Source organism: Perca flavescens, chromosome 9, assembly GCF_004354835.1.
Source record: "Perca flavescens isolate YP-PL-M2 chromosome 9, PFLA_1.0, whole genome shotgun sequence".
Taxonomy (NCBI): domain Eukaryota; kingdom Metazoa; phylum Chordata; class Actinopteri; order Perciformes; family Percidae; genus Perca; species Perca flavescens.
This window is the reverse complement of record NC_041339.1, coordinates 27,113,670-27,140,415: the sequence shown is the minus strand read 5'-3', so window position 1 is coordinate 27,140,415 and position 26,746 is coordinate 27,113,670. Positions and strand designations below refer to the sequence as shown.

The 26,746-nt window shown below is 38.5% G+C and overlaps 1 protein-coding gene across 8 annotated transcripts in view; it reads right to left on the bottom strand.

Moving 5' to 3' along the window:
* sgip1a (SH3GL interacting endocytic adaptor 1a) overlaps positions 1–26,746 on the bottom strand; it is an 80,312-nt gene that overhangs the window by 30,622 nt on the left and 22,944 nt on the right. For all 8 annotated transcript variants that reach the window (XM_028587007.1, XM_028587012.1, XM_028587010.1 and 5 more), the window contains one exon: positions 208–271. In XM_028587007.1, coding sequence (XP_028442808.1) covers positions 208–271 — 64 coding nt within the window. The remainder of the gene's footprint in view (positions 1–207; positions 272–26,746) is intronic.

Genomic DNA, 26,746 nt, shown 5'->3' with positions numbered 1-26,746 from the left:
TACTTATTCTAATCCTTCCATTCTGCTTTAATGTATATGCAAGACCTGCTGTCATGTATTTTTTTTTCTTCTTAAAATAACTCAAATTCAGAGGTTTCAGCCATCTCTTTGCCCCACTGCACAGCATTATCGTAAATACTTTCAGCTGTGGAACAACTAAGTGCCCTATGTTCATACAGTACACCAGGAAAGAGGATCAGGACTTACGTGGAGTCATTGTCCTTCTCTTTCTTCCGTATCCCAAAGGCCTTCCTGGTACGCTTTTTCAATCCTGAGGAGAAAAAAAAAGAGGAAAAGGGCGAATTATTGCTTGAAGAGACACCAAAGGCATGACTAAAAGGTAGTGTCTGTGTGGGGGGTTTAAGGGTAGGTGGGGTCAGCTGTGCTTCATCTATCATCCAGGAGATTAAAGACAGCGGTTTTTATGTATTATTGAGTGACTGGCTGCATCGCTGTGAAGGCAAACACTGTCTTTCAGAACTAAAAATGTGTTCATGGTCATCACAGATGGACAGACAGCCTTGCAATCCTCAAGGCATCATTTTGCAATCAAAAAAAATCATTAGTACTGTGAAAATTAATGTGCCAAGAATTTAACAAGAATAGCTTAGAGCTGTGGGGCAGAGAGGAAGCTGTTGTAGGTAGAGGTCGACCAATTCATCGGTTTTGCCGATTAATCGGCACCAATAGTTGATTGGTGGAACTATCGTTATCGGCAAAAATCCATGCAGATAGTTTTTTCTGGTTGCGTCCGTTGCTGGAGCGGCTGAGAAGCGCATGCTGTCATTCATTACACAGCACACGAGAGCTGGAAGGGTCTGCTGGCATCATGCATAACAATAGCGGCCTCTAGAGGCGAAACAAAAACTATCACTGATGCCTCGTGTTGTTTATCTTCGACACGTTTTACTGCGCGCTGCACGGAGAACATGCTGTGCGGAGTAGGCTGACATCAGATGCGCGTTTAAAGCATTGACAGCAAAAACGTTTGTTATATCATTATCAAGTTATTAATTTGTTGAATAGATGCTGCATTCGGTTGATTAATTGGTTATCGCCAAATACGGCCCAACCTAACTATCGGTATCGGTAAAATCCACTATCGGTCGACCTCTAGTTGTAGGTCACACAGCAGATAATATACAAAACTTCAATCCATAATGCTACCAAGGCATCAGATTGACAGCTGCTCTACTGGAGCTGCTCACTGACCAACAATACAAATGATGACGCCGTTGTTAAAAAAGCGTGAGAGTGTGTTTTGGCCTTAAGAAAAGTTTTGGTAGATTTAAAAAAAAAAAAAAAAAAAAAAAAAATTTAGACGTTGAAACCAACACCACATTTGATCCTGTAAGGAAAGTGGATAGTATGCACATCCAACCCCAGTTAAGTGCAGGAGAAAAGAAGCATACAAAGAAAAGGAGAAGTAGTCTGTCAATACAGTACAAGGAATTCTGCAACCTCCCATTTCAGCCTTATTTGCTAAAAAATGAAAATGTAGTTTTAGCAGATATGGCTCGTGTGTTCTTGCTTTCCACAACAACTTAAGCTCAAGTTTCGCTGCACTATCGTTGGATGTACTATGGGTTGAAGTAACAACACAAATTTACAGCAAAATCAACTCAAATGCCATTGTATTGAACTAGAGGATTACGCTATAGTTCTGTTTTACATTTCTCTTAAAGAGCTCCAAGTTCAAATATCCAATCATGTCCTCCTTCCTTGGAGGAAGTTGAATAACAATCCAACAAAACAATCCAACAAAGGTTTATTGCAGCTCTAATGCAGATTTAGTAGGATTCATTTTATCAATTGTACTGTACCATTATGTCAAACAACAATGTCTCAAATGCCCCCTTGCTTATTCTTACCCAAGATGAAAGCCCAGTTGTCCCCCTCCATTTCTTTTCTGATAATTCCTTGACTCTCATTCTTCCTCGTCTGGTCCTGAACTCATCACATCATCTCATGACCAACCTATCTCTTCCTCATACCGCATGCAGGTACATACTGAGCCTCAGAGCAGGAACCTGATGCTGATACACACACGAGTGCACACGCATGCACGCACGCGGTATCATGATCCTGTTCTTGATCTGTGCCTGGGACACAAATTCAACACCAGTGACTTCACTCATGAAATAAAGACAATTGTCGTTATTTATTGTGTTTGATAGAATTTTTTACTACTCTAATATCTTTGCATTAGCATGGCTGCAGCTTAAATGGGAAATCGATCTAGAAAGGCCTACTGACAATGAGTCTTACCCAGAAATACCCTCTCATTGATCCTGCTAAAATATTCCACCTTACATCCTGTGAACAGCCATTTTCACAACTTAAATGAAGGAAAAGAGCTCCCATACATACACAGGATGAAGGCACTTTCACAAATACAAAGTCTTGTCCCATGAAAGGTAGCAAGACATGTCCCTGCAGACACGCACACACCTCAAGAAACAAAGCTTGATGATACACTATACTGTAGGTAATCAGCTGTAAGGGAAAGTCATTGGAAAAAAAAAATAGATGTGATATATATATATATATATGTGTTGTTTGGTCATTCTGTTGTATTTTACACATACAAAGAAAATGTGCAAACATACAGACACCTCCTTCCCATAAAAAAAAAGTAGTCAAGGTTTTATTTCTGAAAAAAAGCTTTTTTTCTTTCCTTCTGTGGCTCAACAGGTTCCCTATACTGATCTTGGTGAGGCATCTGTTGGAGGTCTCAGTATGAGGACGCAATGTGCTCTTTCGGCCTGTAGCTTAATAGAGGAAGGAAGCTTTACATTTTTACTGTTCAGCAAAGTCAATTAAGGTTCAAAACTTCAGTTTCAGATTTCTTTTCCCTTTCAACTTCTGCTTCAATTCTCATGTTTATTCATTTTAATACCATTCATAAGCACACTCTTTTCCTTGTCGTGGCCCAGTTTAGTGGTACCTGTTGATTCTCTGTCAAAATCTGATTGTGTATAATTATCTTGCCATGATACGGCCAGCTGGGGAGGCCTGCTTTTCTTCACCTTTTTAAAGTAACTTGCACCATGCTGGCATGTTCTTGCATACCAACTTGAAGACATTTTTAAGAGTCTTGTCTGAGTTTAAACTGTACTTTTGTTTTCAGCAGACTGTACTGTATTTAATCTAATTTGTCAGAAGCACATTTATGTACGCTGCCAGCTTGTCTCAGGCTTAAGTTGATGTGTTCAATAAATATATTTCCCGCCCCTCTATTAGCCTCTCTTGTTCTTTTTCCCCCCTTTAGGTCTGTTTCCCCTTCCTGTAAATCCAGCATTGTCCCCAAGCAAGAGCTGACAGGTTTACAGCTGTGCTAATGAAAGAGTATTTTGTTCGGACGTGACAGAGTGCACATGGCAGCTGTACCCTGGCTACTGAAAGTCTGTATACTGCATTACATGAGATTAAAATCGGAATTATTATTTCACTTTATTTTAATGTCTTTTACCTTTTGTTGACCTTGTTTCCTTCCAACGTTTTACTTAAATTTTATTGGAATGTTGAGTATCTTTGAGAAAACTAAAAGAAAAAAAAACAACCACTGGCGGATTGCCAAACGCGATGGTGAAAACTAGAAATAGACCGATTATCGGCCCGTTTTCTGGCAGTTTGCAGATTATCTGTATCAGCGTTTTTATTTGCCTGATAACCGATAAAGTTAATGAATTAAAAAGTGCGCTACTTTGGCTCCACTACGGCTCTGTGTCTGTCCCTCTGCTTGCGTTTCACTCACCACTCAGTCTGACTTAATGTCCCGCCCACGACACTATCTGACTTTTACTGTGTATTATGTTGAAAGTTTCTATTTTATTAAATAATTGCTTAAAGCATCTAAACAAAGTTTTGTGTTGGATTTTGTAACATTCCAAAATCTTAATTTTGACTTAAAGATCTTCATTTTCACAGTATATGCATATCGGTTCAAAATATCAGTTATTGGTTTTATTAACTACTAATAATTGGTATCGGCGTTGAAAAACCAGTATCGGCCAATCCCTAGTGAAAACCGAGACCAGACCAACCTGCCGTCTTGCATATCTGTTCTTAAGCTTTACTCTCATAAAGTTCTTTTGGGCTATAAAGACTAACACTTATGATACAATTTATAAATAACCAGAATAATGTAACCTAATTCTTCAGATCATTCCAAGGCCAGAACAGATACTTTGAAATTGTATTTACACATGAGATTCAACTGACCAGCTTCAATTAAAAAAGATAATGCTATAAATTACAGCAGGGCCTAAATCTGATTGGAGGTTGATGTGAAAGAATACATGTAAGCGTATGGCAGGGGTTAATTTACTACAAGGAAATAACCGAGTGTGCAGTAACCCACTGTTAAATGACTTAATAGCTTCCGTGCAGAGGGATGCTAGCACAAGTGCTAACGTAATTAGTGGTCTCTTCTCAAGACACAGTAATGTAATTCTAGGAAAAGCCAAAGGACATGAAGCCAAACAGGACCGGACACTGCCAATGCCAAACCTAAAAAAAACTATATGACAACCGAAGAGCAACAGTACACTGACCAGAGTTAAGACATTCAATCGTTTTGCTCTGGAGAGCACTTACAGAAAAAAAAACCTGTTTCTTTTGCTAGTGTAGGACTTTATTTCTAGGGAATTATTTCCCAAATAATGTTTATTTGGTCTCTGAAAAGAGTTTAGAATATAAGGTTCAGGATAATCTTGGAGGGGTGGGAAGCTAACTTTAGAAAGGGTCCCAAGAAGTGAAAACAAACTCACAACAGGAACACAACCCAGAGCAGCACAGTGTTATTATTACTGTGAGGTCCACCCTTCAACCGACAGGAAGAGGTTGGCACTAACACTGCCTTTAATAGAAATGACCACCTTGAAACACAGCAATTATACCTTTTCTCCCATTATTAAATTGAGCGCCTGTGCACAAGAGCTCCTTCCAATCCTGAAATCAACTTAGACAGCACAACTCTAATTCAAAAGCTATCTAGAAAAAATATGAATACATCTAAGATATGTTGGGCTTTTTGTCCAAATAAGTCCTTTAGTGTTCCTATATGTCTGTCTGTGTCTGATGGTTAATTCTGTCCTTAGAGATACACTGATGAATAAAGCAGCAGTTGGTTATTTTAGGGAGATCTCTGAAAAACCACAAACAAAATCCAACACTGCAATCACATTTATAGATTTGATTTTGGAGGTTCTCAGATCTCAGCTCTCATCAAGTTAAACTTCCTGTAGCATCTTTCCAATGAATCGACTGTTTGCTGTTTTCCTTTTGGAGGAACAAGAATTGCTTTCAATCAGTCTAGTCTTAATTGTGTGCACTGCACTGCACCTATTGTGTGATTCTGACCTCCTGCGGGCTTGCATATGTCTGCTTCTGCCAGGGGTATCCGGTGCTTTAGCCTATAAGCTACATTAGCCACAAAGTCAGAGAGCTAAACTTGACACATACGCACAAAAATGTATTTTGGTAAAAAAAATAAAATAAATAAATGCATTTTGGTAAAAATTCTTATGTTTATGGCTTTAAAATACTATTTTTAGTAGAGCATTACATTTATCCTTACTCATTTGCTGCTTTATTACAAGTGAACATCTAAGAAAGCTGACCACATTTTAAATCTAATTCAGTGCCTGTATAATTTATATTTATCCCTAAAAGTGGATGAAAAAATCAGTTACTGTTTATTATAATACTGTGTAGTATGCATGTCAGAGCATGCTCAGGTGAGATAACGGCATGAGATAACTAAAGTGTGAAGACGGTGTGTTGGGTTGTTTTTCGTACTGAGTCAAGCTGTTGACTAAGCACGAGGCGAAGCATGTGGATCCACTAACAGGCAGGCAGACACGTTAGCAGACAAGGAGACAAGTAATTAGTAGAACAGGACGAAGGCTGGCGGGGACATAAACAAGCAGACAGAAAAAAAAAAAACATACAGGCAGGCTGTAAGAAACAGTAAGTAAACAAGGTGACAGCATGCACCGCGACAGGCAGACTGACATACAGTAGACAAACAGAGAGTTAGACAGGCATATTGCAAACAGGAGGTTTAAAAGGTTCCTCCTGGCCCTGAGTGGCAAAAAGAAGGAGGCAGGTGAGGAGAGAAAAGCTGCTCGAGACTAATAATGACCTCGCACTGCTGCAATGATGCAGAGGCAGATAAATGCTCTAATATCATGAGGAGACACGCGTCGTGCAGCTATGTGATTGCAGCTTCCATCTTATTCCATGCACTGTTTTTGCAGACCTGCATGGAGCTGAACATTTTAAAGTCTCAACACTGAAGTGTGTCGTTAAAAGAGGCAGAGCAGAGAAGACTGGAGATAGATGTAATTATGTGCTCAGGATGTGCTGACTAAAACCATGTGCTTCTTTTTAGCAGCTACTATGCAGCACAAGGTTTATTGTGAGTGTACAGCATGTCTGAAGATTTCATTTGTGTCAACTTAAATTAATAGACACAAACACAAATGGTTCAAAATTAGCATCATCTACTAGCCAAATGCTGGTAAAATAGGCAAGTGGCTTGTCAATTTGCTTCACTCACCAGCAGGGGCGGATTAAGGTGGTCAGGGGCCCCTAGGCTGCTCTTTGTGTGAGGCCCCCCCTTAATCATTGTGCTTTACTGGAAAAATGTATTTAGTGCCATACATGGTCCACATGCAAATAATAATAATTTTAACTGACACACACACACACACACACACACACACACACACACACACACACACACACACACACACACACACATAGGTAAAATGAGTAAACTACATCATAAAACAGAGATGTAAGTGGAAAGAATACAGCAGCAGCACATAACACTGTTATTAACAACAATAATGAAACAGCAGCACAACATGTAGGCTACATATTGTTGCATAATCATCACGCCTTTAGAATTTTTTTTTTAGAATTCACATGCAGGACCCGAGCTATAGGTAGTAGCAGGGACGGACCGAGACCAAAAATTGGCCCTGGTATTTTGGCCCAGACCACAGCACAGAAGACCACAAATACCACCCATCCTTGCGCTCCCCTGAATGTGTATAGCAACTCCTACTCCTTAAAACTATTAACGCCATGTAAGGGGTAAGCAAGAATCATTGAGAGTTGACACATTAAATACAAAAAAGTGCCATTTATTAATATAATAAAACGGTATACTCCTCATGAATCATAAAACAATATATATAGGCCTATATATTATAATTTCACAACTGAAGAGGCCCTGTGCTTTAATTTCAAGAGGTCTAGCATGAGGTTTTGTCTGCCAATGCAGATAGAAAAGCTACAATTCTCATTAAGAAAGCTTGCATGATGTGCAACGTTTATCTTGGCTACTTTAAGGACACAAATGCACAAGCACAAGCTTAAGGTTTGATGAACCTTAAACTGCATGCAGGCAGAAATCCCAAAGAGGGTGCTGTTTAAAGATATGCTGTCCTCTTCATTGTCTGGTTAACCTTATCCTCACATAGCGCCACTTCACAGCTAGCTGCTGCTGTAGCGGCATATTCATCGCTTTGGACTGTTGTTCTTCATGTCTGTATCCCCAACAGTAGTCGTAAAAAAAGTTTGTCATCTTTGGCAGCGTTGACAAATACTTATCGGCGTATTTTTTTCTTTTTTTAGACTCATCTTGCTTCATCTCCGATTGTGTACTTCCAAGCTCTCCTGTCACTGTGTTTATCTTTCGCGCCGCGCACCGTTATGGACTAGTCCATTTCAATTTGAAAGTAGGGGGTGTATGGAAAAAAAATAGTCTATGTGATATTTTTGACTAAAGTGTTTTTTGGCCAGCCGAGAGTCAATTGAAAAAACAATGGGCCAATTAAAAAATAAATGTTTCTTATGGGCCAATTAGGGTCTTTTTTTTCACGCTGAAGTAAATAATAATTAATTGTCTGGCTAATCCGGGGCCCCTGCACACGTGGGGCCCCTAGGCTGCAGCCTCAAAAGCCTGTGCATTAATCCGCGCCTGCTCACAAGCCAAAGAAACAATGGTTATCTATAGAGTGGCTGGTCAAATTTGAACATTCATTAGCCATTTGACTGGTGGACGAAAAAGTTAATTTTAAACCCAGCAAACACAGTTTCCTAAAAATGTTACACAAACATGGCAGTGTACATACTGTAGTCTCCCACAGTTGGTCACAACATATTTCTACTGGCACAGGAAGGAAGAAAGCCATTTATTCAATCCCCCCACCTACAGTTTCCCTGCTGGGCTCAGGATTTAAGTCACCACTTCTCTAAACGTCCTGCCTCTAACCTAAAGATGGAGGAAGACTGACAGGCCAAGAGGAGAGAAGCTGTCTGTGGATATGTGCCCTCTTTCTCATTACCTGGCAGGAAAACTAGGAGGAGGGCACGGCATGAGAAAACCTCCAGACATGGTCATCAACAGCCATCACCTTCAGCCTCACTGTGTATGTCAGTGTGGCAGAAGAAAGACAAACATAGGGTGTCAGCTTGCGTTAGCACCTGTGGATGCTAAACTTAGGCCTTGACTGTACGGTCCAGGTGGCTGTACTGTGAGTGAGCTATCAAGTGTAACATTTGCAGTAACAACGTACCCAACGCCTTCACAAGCACACACACATTAGGAATTAGATGGTACATGTCCGTTTTGTTGCACAGATGCACCCTTTGAAAAGAAAAAAAGAAGAGATGTATCATCGAGTGACGTCAACCACCTCTAAAGGAAAGTGGGTCAGGGCCAGAAACCATATAGCAGCATGCCGGCAGTGCAGAGATGAACAAAAGATGTTTGAGAATGCCGGGAGGGTTGTGATGCACCCATCTGTGCACTTGCTCTATTTCCATTCTATACTGTACCTAAAATCTAAAGGTATTTATGTTTATTTTGTTATTTATTTAATTGATTAATTATCTAGTCTATGAAATGAAAATAGTAAAAGCAGCCTAACCCCCCTTAAAATGCACAAAAAAATACACCAACTCCCAACTTCATGAATGTAAATATCTGCTGGTATTCTAGGTTTATACGACAGTAAACTGACAGTTGGTTAGAAAAAAAACAGCATCTGAATGTGTCAACTGTGGCAAAGTGTTTTTGCAATATTTCACTGTTGTCTGATATAGACCAAGCGATTAATCAATTAATCCTGAAAATAATTGGCAGATTGATCGATAATGACAATAACTGATAGCAAGCCTAGCCGGAACCTGTGAATATATGGCATTTTTGATTGATAAACGACTTTAACTATTGATCAAATACCGTTTTTTTCGCTCATCACCAAACCAAACCAAACCAGCACTATAAGACTAATGCCACATAATGTAGCATTCGGTGTAAGATATTTTGCAGTACTTGTCTGACATCTCTTCTTCCAACACATCATTGTTCTTCAGCTCTTCCCCTCACGCTCCTTCACTCCTGTCTCTATAAACAGCCAGCACTCATGGTTCCCATCCCCAGGCTCCAAATAGCATCCACCAAGGACTGTGTAGCAAATGACCCTGCTGCCAAGCCAACAAAGTAGCTTTTAACATGGATTTCCGGCACAAAGACACAGGGAGAATATGTATTTTCCACCAGTATGTCCATTTATTGACACAAGACTTTCATAGATCAGAGAGGCAGATATGGGAACAAAGTGCCCTCTCCGCCTCCAGCTGGTGCTCAAAACGCTCCTGCTCATGTCACAGTCTGATACTTCTGCGATTTCCTACACTTGCTTGTCACATACAGACAACAAAATGAATGGTTATTTCTTACTAGATAATGTGATTAATAATGAAGCCATGTTTTCAAAGTGTGACTGTTAGATACATGCTGTGAAAAGTTTAGGCATTTCTCTCAAATCATTAGCAAATCACAAATGAGATTTTGAGATCTTGAAAACCAACAGGGATCATCTATGCTCTTTTTAAAAACACTCATAGTTCATTGTTTTCCATTTATAGTGCTGTGTGTTCTACGTCTAGACACTGGAAGTAGTGTGAAGCTGCTAAACTTTACACAAACAGAGCAACAACTTGAGGGTGGCCTATTATAGTTGGCAGGCAAAACTTTTTTATACAAGCTCCTTCAAATGTCTCCAGAAAAAAAAAAAAACTACAATATGTATGGGTGCTGTCAAAACCCCTGCTAGGTGTCCCAATCTCCCCTGGAGATGAGTCCCCAGCTATTTCAGTCATGTCCTCCTATCAAAACAGATCACCACAGCCTCTGCCAAGGAGGGGAAAAAACAAAAGTAGAAATCTACATTAATCTGACAGTACCCAGAATGTCATCGGCAGCCACCCAGCTAAAGCCCATTACCATAGGAAGATGAAATAGCATGGGAGAAAAATAACCTTTTCCTTTTTTTTTTTATGCATGCTGCATTTCATAGCCAAAGTTAACCGGCACATTGGTTACCTGGCACATTGGCTCTGCTCGAGTGACATTCAACATTCGGGTCATTTCAGAGACTGCTGGGGGAGGGGGGGGGAGGAGGTAAAGCCATCAGTCTCATTTGGGTGTATTTTCCCAGAATGTATGCTCACCGTGCACATTGGCCTCTATCACAAACATGCTGTGTGCTCACTAAAAAAGCCTGCTGTCCCTCATTCCTCATGATAATGGCTCTATTCTCATACAAGTTTTCATTAAAACATTACCCTGCATAAAATTGTTATGAAATGGCAAAACAATGTTACAGATATCATTTTGTGTAGTTAGAGATACATTTACTAAACACAAGCCCCTTTTCTGCACAAGCTAATATACTTAAATGAGTAGAACAACACTTGGTTGATGGTTGCTAGTAAGGTGTGAGACTGAAGTGCTACAGTAGTTGGTTGCATGACAACAAACTGAAGATCAGCCTCCAAAAGATAATGGGACAAATGTTTTCTTGCCACATTTCAGGCCTCTTTGGGACAGCGTGACGTCAGCTAGTGTGATATTGTCTGGTTTTCAAGGCTGTTTAGGCGGGTATTGTAGCTGTTGTCTAGACAACAAATAACTAATGTAAGACCTCCACGGTGGATTCGTCAGCCCACAGGTATCATGACGAGGTCACCTTCTCCTCATTCCATTGTCACATTTCTGTTACTGCTGTATAATCATCATTGTAGATACAACATAATAATAATAATAATACACACAAGTTAATGTGATATGACCAAATCAAGTCGTGGTTTGGAAATTCAAAGACATGTTGTCATATGATGTAAGACATCTACAAATATATTACACAAGGTATTGTACAAGCACTTCATTGGGCTTCCACTCTGTTGAATTTCTTTCAGGCCAGTACTGCAGCCTTGTCTTTCTGAAATGACTGAAGGCACACATACCACAGACAAAATGACTAAAACCTTCTTGTGTCTGAAAATGTAATTTCCTAGGGACATAACGTCTCTCTAACAGGCATCAAAATGATTTTGTGTTCATCATTGTTACAGCCACAACAAACACTAGGGAGCACGTAACATCATCATACAAAAAACAATGCTGCAACAATAGTTCAGTGAATACAGAAGATGGACTGCAGCTCTAACTGCACTTAAAACAATAAGTTTTCCTGATATGTCTGTTGACCTTCAAGCTTATTCAATTTAAATCTTCCAACTTTGTGCTTTAGGTCCCTGCTTTTTTTCTGGCTCAGGACTGAAACAGTAAGGGCCTATTTATTGTTCCTCTCATTTATGTGAGGCTCAAATTGGACACGGTGGAGAGTACTCAGTGCTCCAGTCTGGCACAGTTACTATCACATATTGATCAGGAATCTCCTGGATGTAGTTTTCTAAAGGTGAAGTGCACCATATAATTCACACCTCAAGGGACTAGACAGCTGCATACAGGAAAGTACAGTATAAGAGATGCACACTGTTGCAAAATGGTGCAACTACAGTCCAGCTCAGACTGCAGAGTGCTAACAGTAAACCGATCAAAATCAAAGAAATCAATATACAGCATTTTATATAATAAATGTGCAAAATATTTACAAAATATATTCTATACACAAGTATAAAATGAAAAACTATTTGTGAAAAGCTCTGTCCTAATGGAAAAAAAACCCAATAGCCCGTCCACTGATCAATATGATCCCCCGTGCGTTTCTATTGACATGTGATCTGTATTTACTGACAAGTGATCAATGTTTCGATCCCATAAGCATGTTTGGCAGGATTTGTCTGTCACAGCACAGCAGAACTGGCATAATAACAGTGGAAATGAGACGCTAATCATTTCAAGCCACGCTAAAGCTAAAACGCTCAAAAAAGGTGATTTCACTGGGATGTCCATGTGCTTTGTTTCCAATAGATGTATAAGTAGGCAACAATTTGCTAGCATCTTATCCATAAGACTTTAATAAGGTAATACCAATATAAAAGTGCCATCACTTTCAGGCTCAAACTGCATTGCTTGCCAAATCATCTGGATATTGTGAACATACTTATGCAAGTATTAAACACTTGATTCACAGAATGTATTCTAATATTGTGGAAAAGTAAATATGCTACATAACATGACTCAACTGTACAGAGATTTTCCTCCATTTCAAAATCAAATGCAATGATTTAAAGTAAATGAGCCTAAAGGCAAAAGACAGTGTGGGTTTACAATGAAGTGTGATTCACAGATGAGAGGATGGATAAAAAAAAAAAATTTCAAAACCAGGAGATCTGTGTTTGCACTGATTTTGAACTCTCCATTGCAGGAGATGGAGAATGAGAAGGAGGAAAGATGGAGGGTCTGTGGTTTGAAAACATTTGACACACAGACACACACAGACACACGAATAATCATTAGACATAAACAACAGAGACATGAACAGAGCCCCTAGTGGGGGTTGTTTCTTAAATCTTACAGTCTTAAATCTTACAGTCAGAAAGTGTTAGATAGAATTGAAAGTTTGTCCTGAGGGTAGGTGGTCTAAGTGAAACAGGATATGCCATAATGTAGCAATGTAAAATAAAATACTGTATCTCCTACAGATCAACATTTTCCTCTGAAAATGATCATTTGGCAAATATTTTGTGCACGTTCTCATGATGAAGAAGACCACTAGTGAACATGAATGTGTGTGTGTTTTAATCTGTTTGCTTTTGTTAAAGTGGCCACAGAGACACTTCACAGGCACTTAACAGTATGGGGAGCGCAAGGAACACCAAGCAATAAAGAAGATGTATTGCCTGTCAGCATAAAATATCTATACCATAATCTTAGTTCACTAACCAACATCAAGTGTGTTGACTGTAGAGCAAAGCTGTAACTTTAAAACTATTGCATCAATTGTGTCACTATTGTTTCAAAAATTAATTTTGATTTACTCAAATTACATCCAAAAACGGGAAGTCTCCTACATCTCCTGTGTGAATGGGTCAACCTGATTAAATCCTACACACACACACACACACACACACACACACACACACACACACACACACAAAGCCTTGTTACTCTGCTCAGAATGTTTTAGTTTTTTTTGTGTAAAAGAACCATGATGATTTTAAGACAGTTTGATAAATACTTGTTAATAAATCCAATGCTCTATACGAAAACTGATAATGAGAGAGCCAAGACTTAAAATTGCCAAACTATATTGCAAAGGATAATCTAAACCAACATGTGGTCTATATTGCTAATACAACTTGGAGAATTAGTCTTTCTTAGTCCCTTTCTGAAGCTTATAAATATTAAATCCTTGCTTTACAAATGTAGTACGTGTTGCAGGGCAGGAACTGTTCATGATATTGTCTCACAACATCAAGAAGCTACAGTTCCAGGCGCAACCGTATGGATGGTCAGAAGTAAACCAGTTTTAGGGGCAGTTTGTCGTAAATTAATCAGGTAGGCTTCGGCCAAAAGTAACTGTCCAAGCCACAATTAGGATCTTGGAACAGCAGCTTGAGTGTTATTTGCTCACCTTGATAGTAAAACAGATTTAATGGGAGACTTGTCATAATAAAATCAAGCCCATATTTTACAAGAGTGAAACGGCACATTATGCTACAGAAACTCTGCTTCCACTCTCAATTACACCCATTGAACATCTCTTTTATGATCCCCAGCACAGCTTTATATCAAGGTTTCATAAATTAGGTGTGTCTAAGAGTGTAAGTGTGTTGGTAGATAATCCTGGGAATTTGTCTTTTCTGTTAGCCAATGCACCAAGTAACCAATCAGGTAAATGGCTTTGATTCCATCAAATAAACTCTTGTAAAAACTAAGGCTTGGCACTGACTGATAACAAAGAGATTAACTGATTATTCCTGAACACGATAAATTCCATAAATGATGCTATTAAATCATGCAACAACCTTTTCTCTACTTAAATCTATTTTACTCTCCCTAGCCTGTCCTTTTAGCTTCCTCCTTTCTCTGTTGCCTTTTTTCTTCTACTCCATGCTTTTGCCTGCCTTCATGTGTGCACATAAAAGTGATGGTAGAGCAGAATGTAATTAATAAACTGCCTCTCCTCCCACAAGTCCTTAGTTAGTAAAATAAGCCTATTCAGAGTGTCAGTTCCTCATTGGTCAGCATTGCTTCAATACTCAATACAAAGAGCAGATAGACTGAGCACTTCAGAGTCTCTAGAGACAGTCCTTTAAGGCCCCACTCATCGAATTTTCACTTTTTGTATGGACAGTTTGATTTGCTGTAGAGATAAACTTATTCATTGATTAATTGATGAGCCAATTAGTTGGCTCATCAATTAATGGACAGAGTTATTTGTCTGATAAAAAGACCAAATATTTTCTGGTTGAAGCTTCTCAAATTCAAGAGGAAATTTGTTTTTGAGCTTTTTGAGTAAGAGAGCACTTTGAGCACTGGTACCTTATTTGTGACGGTATTTGGCATTTTTGTTGACATTTCAGGCCTAACTAAATGATTATCATTATTTCTTAATTGCAGTCCTATTTGATTCGGTGTTTTAACACATGAAGATGCAAACACAACTGCAACTGTACGGACTTCTTTAAATGTAATAATCTACTTTTATTCATTCATTCATTCATTCATTCATTCATAACATGCATGAATGAAAAAAAAAGGAACAGGAAGAAGAAAATCTTATGGTACATGTCAATTATTTGTGCACATCAAGAAAAAAAAGAAAATAACAATTAAGATAAAGGGAAACTCAACAAAATTTACATATAAAGATATGTTTAGTAGTCATGGGGAGAACTACTCTCCTGTGAACATAGGTGTATGTCTTCTGTGGCTCTGTAGGAGCTTTGTCAAGTCTGAGAAAGTGATCCTGACAACGTCATCAGGTGTTTTCTCGTCTTGGCCTTGGATACTACAGATTCATGACAGAAAGCTTGCTTTACAAAGAGGTCGGGAGTATCTAATAAAATATGCAGTCAAATTGCATAATTAGAAATGTAGGATTCAATGTTTTTTGTAGCTTAATTCACAGAATGGAACCGGTAAGTCTATCTCTTGTGAGTACTCCAACTTTATGCAAGTGCAATATTACATTGCTGGAGTAGCAAACAACAAACCTGGGTGCTGCTACTACCAGGGACCCAACCAGCAACTTTTCAATTACTCCACAGGTTTATTCATTTTGTCTCCTTGGATGCTTTGTCTGGGTTCATCCAATACAGAAGGATTAAAACAAAACTAGATAAATGAGGTTAAAATCGAGAGAGACATTAAAGAGGGATGTGGACCGGCTCAGGCATAACTTCTCTAGGCACTGCACTCCCAGCAGCCAATCAGATGTCTACCAGTTACCATGCCAGCTTTATGATTTGGCTACGAATATGGTGTGTTTGCCAGTGAGGTAAACATGTGAGTATGTGATGTGTGTGAGAGAGAGGGAACAAGATACAGACAGAGAGGCGTACAGTAGATTGCAAATCAGATTATGAAGCTGCTCAGAATGAAAGGTTTCCACATGAGCAGAAAGCACTGCTGCACCAGGCTGTGTGCGTGCATGCGTGCGTGTGTGGTCTTGTCCAGATGAGGCTTGACGGAAAGTTTATATGTATCAGTAGCTCGGATGCAGCCTGGTCACGTCCTCCTTCCATGCGCCCCGAGGGAGCACAGGAAATGACTTTGTTTGCAGAAAAAAAAAAACAATTATGAAAATGAGGACAGAAAAAGGAGGGGGGTGAGAGAAGGAACAATACAACAGGGTGTCAACTTTGCACACGCTGAAGAGACACATTCGTGAAGAGCTTTACGTTAAAATGGATGACATCAGGAACAAATGTTCTATCTTCTCCGTCTCTTCTTCTTCCCATTGAGACAGGATCCTAAAAAACTGGCCCAAATTCCTGTGGATTACATCTGCCTTATTCCCTCCCAAAAATCTAATCTCAGTTCCTTCTGGTTAAGGCAGACCGCTGACTCCACCCCTCCCCTGTTCACACCCAGATTATAGGTTTGGTCAGCTTTTGGTTGCCAAAGGAATGTCCTGACTGTCCATGGTTCATTAAGACAAGGGCTTATTAAAAACCTCTGAATGCATCTTGTCACATTCACAGCCCTCAAATAAAGAACCACTGACATCATCAAAAAATGGAGCACAGTTTGTCTTGAGGAGGAGGGAGTGAAAGTGATAATGAGGGTGAGAGGCAGAAAGAGAGAGGGGATGTGGAGAAACCACAATGAACCACAAGATCTGGAACCGCTTTGAGGGAACGGACCATCAATTCCAGTGTCACTATAATGGACAGCAATCTGATGCTGTGAAAAATCATATGTATCCTCAAGGTTGACTGAGAGCACAGACTGTATCTACCTACCCTCATGGTCTAGGTAGATACAGTCAGCTCCTGAAGATAGCATTTTAACAGGACATGCCCCCAGCTAGGAACATTGGTTATACTGCTGGCTTTGTCTGGTTACACACACACACACACACACACACACACACACACACACACACACACACACACACACACACACACACACACACACACACACACACACACACACACACACACACACACACACACACACACACACACACTTTAAACTTTGATTTATGTAGGGCTGCAACTAACAACATTTTCATTGTCAATTAATCTGTCAATAATTTTCTCAATTAGTTGTTTGGTCTATAAAACGTCGGAAAATTGTGAAAAATGTCGATCAGTGTTTCTCAAAGTCCAAGTTGACATCCTCAAATGTCTTGTTTTATCCACAATTCAAAAATATTCAGGTAACTGTCATCAAGGAGTAAAGAAACCAGAAAATATTCCCATTTACGAAGCTGGAATCAGAGAATTTTGACAGTTTTTTCTTAAAAGATAACTCAAACTGATTGATTATTAAAATAGCTGCCGATTCATTTAATAGTTGACAACTAATGGACTGATCTTTGCAGCTCTAGGCTCATGAACTTTGAACGTTTGAACGACATTTTTGACAGTAGGAATTGACAGAACAAGAATAAAATATGTTCAATGTTTTAAAAAATCTAATGTTTTCTTCTTTTAGTAAGCCTACTGATTGCTTATGACCTGCTCTGTACATTTCTTTAGGTCTTAAATGGGATAGCATATTTAGTGTTCTTGTTTATTACCACTTGTCTGTATGTGCTGCTAACACTGTACACATGTTGTGTAAGCTGCGTAAAAGGCACTGGAAAAAAAAGACACTGTTCTTAGTGACTGCTTGTTATGTAACATGCTGGTACTTCTATAACAACAGAAGAGGCCATTGCAGGAGAATACTGCTACCACTGCTACACTAACGTAATGCATAATGGAGGACAGAATGACTCTACTTTATATCAGGGTTAAAACTGCTGGATTACAGCCTGCTCCCCTCTCCGGCTCACTGCGATTAAAAAGTATATGAAACAAACTTTCTTATTGCTGATGTTTTGGAAGAGTTTAGTATTTAGGTCAATGAAATAAAGCACAAGGCATGACATCTAAATATTTTATTGAGGAACTAAATGGATTATTATAAGATCAGTTGGCATTGGGGCACTTAAATGAAAAAGTTGAGCCAAAACTTCTCTAACAATTCAGTAACAAGGACTGGTTTACTAGTATAGGTGCATTGATCAGGATACATACACAGTAAATGCAGAATTTAATCCTAGATGGATGTAATAAAGCAAAAGGTTTTAAAGAGATGCATATGTTAAAAACACTAGGGGAAAACTTAACATGAACACAAATGCTGCTGATGACAATCTTCATTTTAGTTCCCAAATGTTAGCTAATACAACTATTTGCAGATAGTCTTATGACTTGCCACGGAGGGGGGGGGTGGGGACAAACATAACCTTGTGATTCTGGGTAAATAAAGGGGTGGAGAAAAGTTTGTCAAACGCCATGTATTTGTGTTAAATGCAAATCAACTTTAAACAACCCTCAAAGATGACACATTCTGTGGATGTTTAAACGCCTTATTAGACAGCCCAATCTCAATTCATGAGAAGACTGAAAGGAATTCTTATTCCTGCATCGCCCCCACAAGCTATTGATAGTGGTTAACATTGTGGTAAAGTGAGGGGAGTAACTTCCTTCTCCTTCAATCTCCCTTTTTAATTTGGACAAATTGTACTCTAGTCACAGGGGCCTGCGTAGCCCATTGGTTTTTGGAAATGATGCTAAATGACCAGATATGAATCTCACTCAGTCCCTGAACAATAAGGTCAGTGAGGTAATGAATCTGAAAAAATGTTTTACAGTTGGCAGGAGTGATAAGCCTGGGGTGTAATGAGAAACACTGCAAATCATCTTCAAAACAGTTCACATCTTTCTTCTGTACTGTCTGGCAAAGCACAAAAGTGTCAAATAATTTTGGTTTATATGGTAGGCTACATGTTGTTGGCTCCAGATTATTTTGGCAATTCTTCAACCTGAGTAAACAGTGCTGTGTAAACAGATGTATTTGGAAGGACTTTGATATCAATCTGTCTTTTCTTGTTTCTAGTCTATTGCCGTTTCTGTCACTTCTCCGATGCTGACTTTAAAACAATGCATAATTAAGTGAGCTGTCTAACAGAAATAAATAAAACCTGCACTCTCAGATGCAAAAAGTATGAGAAGGCATAACTTAATTCATGCCACATTCTGTCTATTGACGTCACGACTGTGAGGTGGTTTACCCTCAACTGGGGTGATACTGAAAAACACTGACATTACTGAGTCACGTGAAGGCTGCACTTACAACTGACATTCAACGTTTTTCCTATCACTCCTTCAATCACTACTTCCAGGCAGACAGAATTAATTCTTCAACAGATAATCACATAGTAGATAATAATCTGTTTGAGTAAGCCCATTTGCTTTTATTTAGGATGGTGCTTGATTATTATATAACCACACAAAAAATAAAAGTAATTGGAATCATGACAGGTTACTGGAACAGTCTCTCTGAGGATGCAAGCTGTGAAAACAATTACTGCTACAGCAAACTGTAATACTGTATGTCAAAGACCCAAAACACAGGAGCTGTGGTGCAGCAAAGATTACAAAGTGCACTCCCCATTCCCCATAAAAGCAACAGTTTTCTAGAGAAAATTCTAGAAAAGGAGGCTCCCTCTCAGTCCTCCCTGGTGAATTTTAACAATTGTGCTGAATAATATTGGCCTAAAAATAACTCCTAGACTAGGAAAATATTAAAAATCCTTTGCGGCCATCTTTCATTATAGACACAGTGTTCAGCTGATACTTCTTTCAGTGTTCCTCAGCAGTGTTTTACAGTGGGACTACACATGACAGGTGCTTTGTGCTGTGTGGTTTAGTTTCACTGATGTGCAGGTTTCTCTCTGTACCTCTAACTCCCATGTCTCCCTGCCTTCCCTTGTTCTCCCCATCTGCCTCTCTCCCTGCTGATATGGTGAAAATCAATGGCTCCTCTATGCTGTGGAGGGTCTAATGTCTGCTAAGAAATCCTATCTGCTATGAGTCATCCATCTGATAGCTGCCGGGACAACGAAGGACCACCTCTACAGCCTCATTTATGAACACACACACACTTTTATGGGCACTTCAAATGCTTATACATCACTTATATATCCCTTATTTCATTCATAAAATCATAAATTATGGCCAGCTGTTCCTGTAGCTAGAGCCTGACCGATACTGGATTTTTGAGGCATATATATTATACATACATACATACATACATATATATATATATATATATATATATATATATATATATATATATATATATATATATATATATATATATATATATATATATATATATATATATATATATATATATATATATATATATATATATATATATATATATATATACATACATACATACATACATATATATATACATATACATACATATACATACATATACATACATACATATATATATATATATATATATATATACATACATACATACATACATATATATATATATATATATATATATATATATATATATATATATTTCTCAAAAATACACACACACTTTTATTGCAATTCCTTCACTTAAAATTAAAAATGTTAAAAGTAAAGAAATATATCTATGTATACGCATATACACATACATCTGCACCCCTATACACTTCTAAACATACATCTATACATATGTACCTATACACATATATACATACACTCCCAAACTTTTACCTAAGAAACATAGGAGTTAATTTGTGTGTAAAAACTTAACACACACCATAATTTAAAACACAATAACTTAGTTCATTCATTCATTCATTCATCAGTTAGTCTACCAAAAACACTAACAAAAAGGAGGGAAGTGCATGAATAAATAATATTTTTACATAATAATTGGTGTACATCTACAATTTAAATCCATTGTTATTCTTAATTCACTGAAATAATAAACTTGTCTCCGCTTTCTAATGGACCGAACTGTGTGGTGGTGTTACTGTTCCCACCTCAAACTATCTTTGGAAGTTATGTACTGCAACTTCTTGTTACTTATCAGCCAACATACAGTATACCAATATATCGGTGTAACATTCGCAGATATATAGGCTAAGCCAATTTGTGTGTGTGTGTGTGTGTGTGTGTGTGTGTGTGTGTAAAAAAAAATGTGAATAAAAAAAGATTGATTCAGATCTGCAACATTACGCTATGTGATAGCTCATGGTATGTGTAAGGTCTCTGTGAGTCATAACGTCACCTCAGTCCCTGGTGTTTCCTTTTCAGTTTCTGAGACAGAGCACACTCAGGGGTAACATACTCAGATTTGTCTTAAAGACCAATAACAATAACCTTAACATGACCCTAACTCAGAGTCACACAAATTGGTGCACGTTAACACACTGAATTCCAAAGTAATAAAACACTCTTGCATGCAACGATGCACACTCTTTCACTCGAGTCTGCCTCCTTAACCAGGCCTACAGCCTAATGTACACGTAGAGTACAGGAAGGTTAAGCCTCACACAAACAGAAACTGTCCATGCAAACAGTACAAGCTTGAAAACATGTCACCCATAGCTGGCGAGACACTTCACATGCTGCGTTTCTCTCTTTGATCACATCGCAAACACTTAGTTCATCCCTCTTTAATGAATCACATTTCTCTTTCCCCTAAATACAGACATCTCTCTTTTTACCGCTCTCTCTGCAACCTTTCAATCCCTCCCCATCTCTCAACCCAACTAGTATCAATATAAACGCTGCAAATCTCTTCCTGTTGCTGTGTCTTTGCGTCACTGTGCTAGTGCATCCTCCGCTGATTGAAACTGACATCTGTTTGCACTGGTCTGGCTCGTAGCCATAAAGCATAAATATACAGGGAATGCTAGACCCAGACACATCCACAGATATGGCAAAGAGGGGATTTATCACACACAAGGATTAATACAATTACACTTTTTCTAATAAACCTAGTGCTGAAAATATTTATAAAATGGGAGGAAGCAAGAAAGTGATATATAATAATTAAATTGAATAAAATCTTTACCACATGAAATAGTACATTGTAATATGCTTTAAAAACTACAAAGTGAGTTTTTAACAATATTTACTATTATTTTGTGGTTGCTCAAAATGTGTCCCACATATTCGTCACCACCGTCAGATATTTATAAAAAGCAATAAAGTCAGGCAACTAAAAGGTCAACTACATTCCTGAGGACCCCATTTTCAAACCTTCAGCTCTACTACATGCTTCAAGATCACTCAAGCTCCCTTAAATGCTATTTTCTCTTAAACTTGTTAATTATTTTTGGACACTGCTACTGTCACCACCATAACATGGCAACACAGTCTCTTTTGTATAAAAAATATTAGATTATGACATAAATGTATACTTTTTAAGAAGAGGTCTGAAGTAGCTAGCAAGAGAGGGGAAACAAGATGGCTAATGTGAACAACTCATGCATATCATGTGAAAGAGTAGGTTTTTGTTACCACCGTCAGACGTCACCGTCAGGTTTTCGTGGATATCGTCATGGCTGTGGTTCGGCCTTGAGGCTGCGGCCAAACCACAGCCGTGAGCCCGTATTTATTGTGATCAAAATTATATTCTAGCCTCCGTTAAGGGCTATTTGGAGTTTTTTGTCACCACCGTCAGACTGTACGTCACAAGAAACCTGACGGTGGTGATGTGTGACGGTGGTGACAAAAACCTACTCTTTCATATGATATGCATGCTCAGGATTGTTATTTTTTGGACCCAATAGTTAAATGAATTTGTTAAGCAAGAAGCCATCTTGTGTGGTATACATTTTGGAATTGTATGTTATGAGGCCACTGTCACCAGAATAGTGTCACCACCATCAGAGGGAGTTTTATTTGTTTTAAATGAATATGCTTACAATATGTTTCTTCAGTGCTGTTGAGTTATTAAAGTAAAAGTCTCTTTTAATACAAATATAGGTTTGTTAAATAAAAAACATTACTTTTTTCTATTTAGGCTTAAAGTAAACGTTGTATGATGTTAGATCTTTTAAAGGAGTACACGTGAAACAGTATAAAAAATGAACAAAAGTGAATATTCAACATTTAACAGCATATCTGTGTATGACAAATGTCAGATAATGATTTAAAAACTCTAAATACATATTAGACCAAATAAATAATACATAATATGCTTTTTATTGTGTCTGACGGTGTTGACAAAAACAAAGTAATAACTGGAAAAACGTCTATTTTATGAAAAAAATACAAAATGAGGAGGTTGCACCAGTACATTGCTGAACAGCCAACACTTTGGTCTATAATGATATACCTTTAGATTTTGTAATTTAACTAGCTTTTTATTTTCAAAATTAAAACCTGTTTTATCCAAATTCCCAAGAATCAGTGAAAGACACACACAAACATGTGCTTTGATGACTGAACATACACAAACACATTTTTCATAACAGCATTATATGACGTGGCGTTCCGTGCACACACTTATGTTATTAATAGGAAACGCCAGTGACTCAGACTCGTCACTTCACTCCAGAATACATACTAACATCAGATGTAGCCTTGTCTATCACTTCCCCAATAACCCCCCCCCCGTACATATTTAAATTAACTCAAGGTAATTTGTACACAGCTGAAACACATGCAGGCATCTCATAATTTTTTTGAAGGACTAGATTAGACTAACACAAGAAGAAACATGGACTTAAACTATGACTCAGGATGGAGATGAAGTGTACCAGTGGTGAGGTATGCCAGGTATGCACAATTCTGCATTTCACAGATGCATTTCATGCCATCGAGCAGTAGCAATTCTTGCACAGAGGGCTTCAAGAGGAAACACAGTATAGCCTTAACAAGGTTTTCACCAACATGGAGACATACCGGGTGCACCATCCTTTATGATTTTGTGCCCACATCAACCCACCAAATAGCCTACCTATTTAATCAGATATCAATGAAAATGTGCACTTGGGAGCCTTTGCCCAGCTCATTACCAAAACAGACATGAGTCAGCCTCATGATTGTTATACGGGAAACCATATGGCAGCAGAGTCCTTCCAGAGTTAGAGCCTATTGGATGCCATGTAAATTAAGCAGAGTTCACAAGAGATATTCTGACTATTTGACATCACTGATCTTTCTCCAAGGCTTCTCAAAGTCACAAGGTAATGTTTTTGTGTTAATACAATGACGATGTTTGTGTACGTTAGGCTAGGACAGTTGCGTGTTTGTAATTATTGTATGATATGGCTGAAGGAACATTACCACAATCCAACGTAGTATTATTACTTCGACTCCATTTCAATTGTTTGAAATGTTGTCAATGTTGTTTGAGTGAGTTTGTGTGGCAAAAAAACATCCCCCTAAAAGCAGCTTAGGGAAGGACTTGGGGTAGGATTGGAATAAAATGACTACATGATCACAACCAGAGACAGTTTAGAACCGAGACGCCCCAACTCGAGCTAGTTTACTGTATCTGTGTCACGTGGGCTCCACCACTGCCACGCCTCTTTAGGAGACTAGTGGCAGGTCCGAGTGCATTGATTCCAATGGGAGAAGTGAACGTGAACACAGATTATGAGCTATCCTTTAGCCCCATAGTCACCAAAGTAGATAGTGGACCACTTTCTCACAAGCCACACATCTCCAGAAAATGTTGACACTAAAATGGCATTTTTTAGTTGTACACATCAGGAGAAAATTAACTGTGTTTGAGACCTGTTTCTGTCTCAGGACCAATATCTCGCGAGATCAGGCAACACAGAGAAGCTAACGTCAGCTAACGTTCGTGAACGTCCTAACAAAACTAATCTCCGTGATGCTAAATATGTCTTTTAGCTGAGTAAATAGCTAACGTTAGCAAAAGAAAATATTAATAAATTATTCAAATATAACTTTTCATTCATCCACAAGACGTTCAAACAAGGCCACGCCTTTTTAGGAGACAGGAATTGTGTACCGTTTCATACTCTTGGCAATGCTTGAAATGCGCTATCTTTAGTATAAAGGATCTTCGTTCCAATCCCAATTTTTGTTCTGCTCATGTAGAGATACCAGATACCAGTATCGGTATCGGCTCTGATACTGCCTAAAACGCTGGTATCGGGAAGTACTGGAGTTTATGCACTGATCCGATACCACGTAATAAAGCCCTAAAGAAAATCTACGTTAAAGTAGTTAATTTATGTTCTTTTTCCATTATAACTGACTGTCAAACTGGATAATAAAAGAAAGTTCTGTGGCGTTCATTGTTTGCGTTTGTTCATGTTTCACAAAGAGTTTAACCTGAGCCAGACCGACAACAAATATAGAAATAATATCACATACAGGGATAGTAGTATACAGTTAGTAAACATAATACAATATATGACACATTGGTATCGGATTGGCAAGTTCAGGTATTGGGATCAATATCAGGAAGCAAAAAATGGTATCGGGCCATCTCTATGCTCATGCCAGCAGGCACTGAGCAAAAAAAAATGTGAAAATGGTGATGGGTATATGCTAAACTGTAGTCAAAGTGCTGACAATAGACGCATAAGCAACACACACTGGTTACTTCACAGGGATCTCAGCAGCAATATCCTGTTGCTCTCACTACAACTCATAGAGAAGATCATTTATGCTGAATTGCTTTTGACAAGCTAAGTCAGTGGATATGACCCTGCATGCATGTGTGCCATGAGCAAAACCAGATAGACAAGGAATTTCATTGTATCATAGCAAAAACAATACAATCATACTAATATAATGTATTATTCGAGAATCCTTCAACTCTGCCATCATCACAAAAGCAAATAATTATCAAGTTTCATATAAAGTCAGGTACTAGACCATTAAGGAATTAAGTGGAGCCCGCCATATGGCCTTGTGTCCTCTCTGCCGTCTACTCTGCAGCATTCCAGTCAAGGGTTTATCCAAGTTTCAGCCAGACAAGCTCTAAGTACTGGGCCTCCCTGTGACAGTGATTCCTACTGTTGCTAACTAGGATTAACAAGACTACAAGTCTGAAGCCCTGCTAGTGGCAAGGATAGTCTGCATAGTTCAACCCACAAAAGTTAGATGTAGTCAACAAAACTCTTCAACAACATACTGAAAAAATACTAACATAGTGATTCTGCTATTCTTACAGCCTTGTCAGTGCCGGGTCTATAATGGCAACTTTCTCTTGATGGTGGTGCTACAGGAAATGCCATGGCTTCATTAAAATCAAAAGGTTTTCCCTATTGGGAGCATCACTGTACTCAGCACATTTTAGAACAATCTGGCAATATGATTATAAGCTATTTTGTATACACAGTTTACAATGTGGCCTTAATGTGGATCAAAAGGAAGTATACAAAATGCTAAATGTTTAGGCTCTAGGGAGCACGATAAAATGTCATTGTAGTATGCCCGCTACATGTTTGATGTTGTTTGCAAGAGGAAGTTTTGGTGAGATAGTAGAGTGCTAGAGGAGAGGTCAGAGGGTCACTAAAAGCAGTATTGGACATTAGAGAGTAGTCACTGATGACATCTTACTTGAATTTTTAAGTGACACACTGCTCTACAGTTAGAAATTGTATCTATTAAACTTCATTTTTATCTTGATGATGTCTAAGCCTCGTCGTTCTAGCTCCTACCCTCAAAGTCCAAAGGGATCAGGATTCCCACGCTGCACCAGTGTGATTACTTTGAGGAGAGCTGATTAAATTACTAGTGAAACAACCACCACACAAGTGCAGGCTCTCATGAGTACAAAAAAGCATACTGGAGATTTGTTACTTAAAATGACATCTGCCTAGGATGCAGTAATCCCACTTGCAGTAAACCCAGGAAATGCATAGCAAATAATCATGGTAAGTACTATCAGACCATTGTAAATTATAGGGGGATAGGATTTTAAAGGAAAAACACAACCCAGAAAAATGCATTTCTA